General features: G+C 38.4%; 1 protein-coding gene across 1 annotated transcript in view; it reads right to left on the bottom strand.

The window, feature by feature from the left end:
* Positions 1-204: 204 nt before the first annotated feature.
* Positions 205-3,164, bottom strand: part of MAP3K21 (mitogen-activated protein kinase kinase kinase 21) — a 30,092-nt gene continuing 27,132 nt past the window's right edge. Inside the window, exons 9-10 of the mRNA XM_019472714.1 lie at positions 1,693-2,478; positions 205-629 (exon numbers count right to left, since the gene is read on the bottom strand). Coding sequence (XP_019328259.1) covers positions 205-629; positions 1,693-2,478 — 1,211 coding nt within the window. The remainder of the gene's footprint in view (positions 630-1,692; positions 2,479-3,164) is intronic.

The raw sequence follows: 3,164 nt of genomic DNA, 5'->3' as shown, positions 1-3,164 counted from the left end.
AGCATTGTGCTTTTAGTTACTAGCTGGAATTCCAAGGAACATTTGAAAAAGGCACCTACTACACTTTCTTAATTAGCTGCCCATTTTAATAATTTTGGTACTATTTGTCACAGTACATCAGAAAACAGCAGCACAAAGCATTAGATGGACAAGAATTTTGTATTTGTTCCCCTTTAAAAAGCAAACGTTTAAAATGAAAGGCACTCACGACAGAAACTCTCTCTCCAGTTCATATATAGATGGCCGACAAGTTTTGCTCTTCATTCTACATAAAGGCACAGTACAGTCTCTGTTTTGACCTTCCACATCAATATCAAGTAACGAGGGCATGTGGCAGTTAGTTCTTTCCTCCGTATCTGGCAAGAAGTTAACATCTGGATCTACACTGCCCTCTAAGTATTCAGAGTCTTTAGAGTTTGGTTTAACAATACGTGGAATAATCTGCCATGCATCAATTTTACTTCTTAGAGAAGAAGGTCGAGGCCTTGATATAATATTGACAGCGCTTTGCTTTTCAGTTGAAACACCACTGTGATTGCTTCTTTGTTGAACAGACGGAGAGTGCAGAGTTCCAGTAACTGATAGAACTGGTAACGTGGAGACATCATTGGTTGAAGCAAATCCATTAGCTAGGGGAAAGGAAGGGCCAAACAAAAAGAGACAATTTAAACCTTGTGACTTCTTGATTTCTTTGCCATTTGTAAAACTGGGTTGCCATAAACACTAGTGGGTTTTCTTCCACCAGAAAAATTAAGAGGCTTATACATTTGTGGGGAATCTCCTAAGAGAGGACCAGCTGTGCTCAAATAACATTTTGCATCTATACTCTCTGCCAGAGGCCATAAGAATTTATTTTTTGTTGCTACAAAAGAGATATATAGAGAAAGTGTTAACCACCCGGTAACTGGATTAATATTAATACTGGAATAAAGCCCCACAAATTTGTCCAGTTATTATGAGTAATTGCATATGCATAGAACACCATGAAGAATATTACATTTAAGCCACCATAGAACACCAGTATTGAAATTTAGAACTTCTTTTCAAAAACTCATTAATCACGAACTTATCCATTTACATGGAAACCAGATTTAAAGACCTTTTTTTCAGCTTAAATTTTTATCAACAGCTTAACTTAAGGATTCGTGGAACGTGACATAACTTCTAGGTCAAGCAAGCAAATCAAATCTTACCAGACTTGTTCTTCTTGGAGTTAATAAATGTGCAGTACTAAAATGATGCTCAATCACTCACCTATGCAGACTGTGAAACTATATTAAACAAGCGTACTCTCAGTCTCAGAAAGTCCACTACTACATAATGCATGCACCTGAAACAGTCTCAGTTTATTTCAGGCATAATGCTAATATTGTACATTTCACAAAAAGCAGGTTCTCGCCGACATGAAAAGACCAGGGAAACCTACTTTTGCAATACCTGTGAAAAACAGATACCACCTTAAAATGAACCACCTCTTCCCCTTAAATCTCCATACCCACACTCCTAACAGGATACTATTCCAAGTGGAGGTAGTTTATTCAGGGTTCAGGCAGACGGCTTACCCACATACAGTTATGGCGGCTCAGCTAACACATAACAGTGTAACAAAAATCTTAGCAACTCATTAGTTTCCCTACATTTTCTGTTTCTACACTTAAAAATCCCCTACATTTTAAGTTCTTAATTACCCACCTGTGGCCTGAAAATTGTTCCCATCTGATAAGGTTCGTCTGTGACCCAACACACTTAACTTTGTCGAGGAATCATTTGGCACATTTTGAGATTCTTGTTTCAGACAAAGATTAAAAGGCTGATTTCTTAATCGTGTAGAAACTGTGTTAGGAGCCAGCTGTATCCTCTGTTCTCTCTTACTTTCAGAAGTTTCAGATGAAAAGTCATCAGTGGAACTACATGGACCACAGTCACCAAGCACAGTGCTTACAAATGCATCTTCACTGTCAGACTGAAGTAGGCATTTTGTGGAAATGGAGGGCATAGAGAGAAGATTCACAGTATTTGCAGCTGGATTTAGGGATGGAATACTTGTTTCCTCTTTCTTGGACTGCAGTCTTGTAGGGCTGGCACTCCTACGAAATTTTGAAGCACGCTGAAATATTCCATCACGCTTCTTCTTCTCATCTTTAGGCAAGAGTTCATCTGGACCCTGTGACTTGTTCAGCTCTCTGATGTCTAAGCCCAGGGCAACAGATGCAAGGAGGACAGCACACCCATACAGCACTGAATCAGTCTTCTTTTTCTGCAGCGTCCTGCTCAGACTGTTTGTAGGTGTCATTTGAGGAGTACTATTTGTAGAACTAGCAGAAGTTCCTTCTTCAAAGCTCTCATGTTCTACTGTACTCTCTCCCTGATCATCTTTCCAAAGAGGTAGATTAATATAGGCCTGATTTGGCAACTTAATTGGCTTTGGTCTTTTACTGTCCAAACCTTCAGGGAGAAGTTTCTTATCAGTACAGACACCTGTAAAACATTACAGTGTACTTCAAGATTGCAATTCAGCTGTTTTGCTATTGCATGTCTGCATATGTACACCATTATTTCCTTTCACTTGCACAAGTATTAATCTTGAGGTATGCCGTACGCACCCTTTAGATGCGGTCAGAAGCTCAGAGACTCACATTGTAAGATTCAGAAACACATCCTAAGCCTAAGCCTCTTCATGTTCTCTTGATAGTGTTTAAAATAGCAGAAGTACCATTTTGCTACAATTTCATCTTTTTAGCAACTCAAAAGCAAACTCTATTAGAAGCAACTTGCAGATCAATCTTCCTGAGTATATAAATTAACTGTAAACAAATTATGTTTTCCACATCTGAAAGACTTTATTTTAAGAGAGGCATAATGTATCTCCCGAACTTTATGCACTCAACACAGCTGAAGAGCAGATATTGTCTTTGCATTTTCTGTGATATTTGAGGATTTGCAACACTTTGGTAGTGCTTTTCAAATAACACGGAAAATATTTCTGTGTAGGGATTACAGTGAAGTAATTTACTATACACAAATGTCCTGGTTTCGGCAGGGATAGAGTTAATTTCTTTTCTAGTAGCTGGTACAGTGTTTTGGATTTAAGATGAGAACAAAGTTGATAAAGCACCGATGTTTTAGTTGTTGCTAGGTAATGCTTACACTAGCCAAGGACTTTT

The sequence above is a fragment of the Aptenodytes forsteri genome, unplaced genomic scaffold, assembly GCF_000699145.1.
Source record: "Aptenodytes forsteri isolate BGI_AS27 unplaced genomic scaffold, ASM69914v1 Scaffold132, whole genome shotgun sequence".
NCBI lineage: Eukaryota > Metazoa > Chordata > Aves > Sphenisciformes > Spheniscidae > Aptenodytes > Aptenodytes forsteri.
Note: the sequence above shows the minus strand (reverse complement) of the source record. Positions and strands in the feature narration are given on the sequence as shown.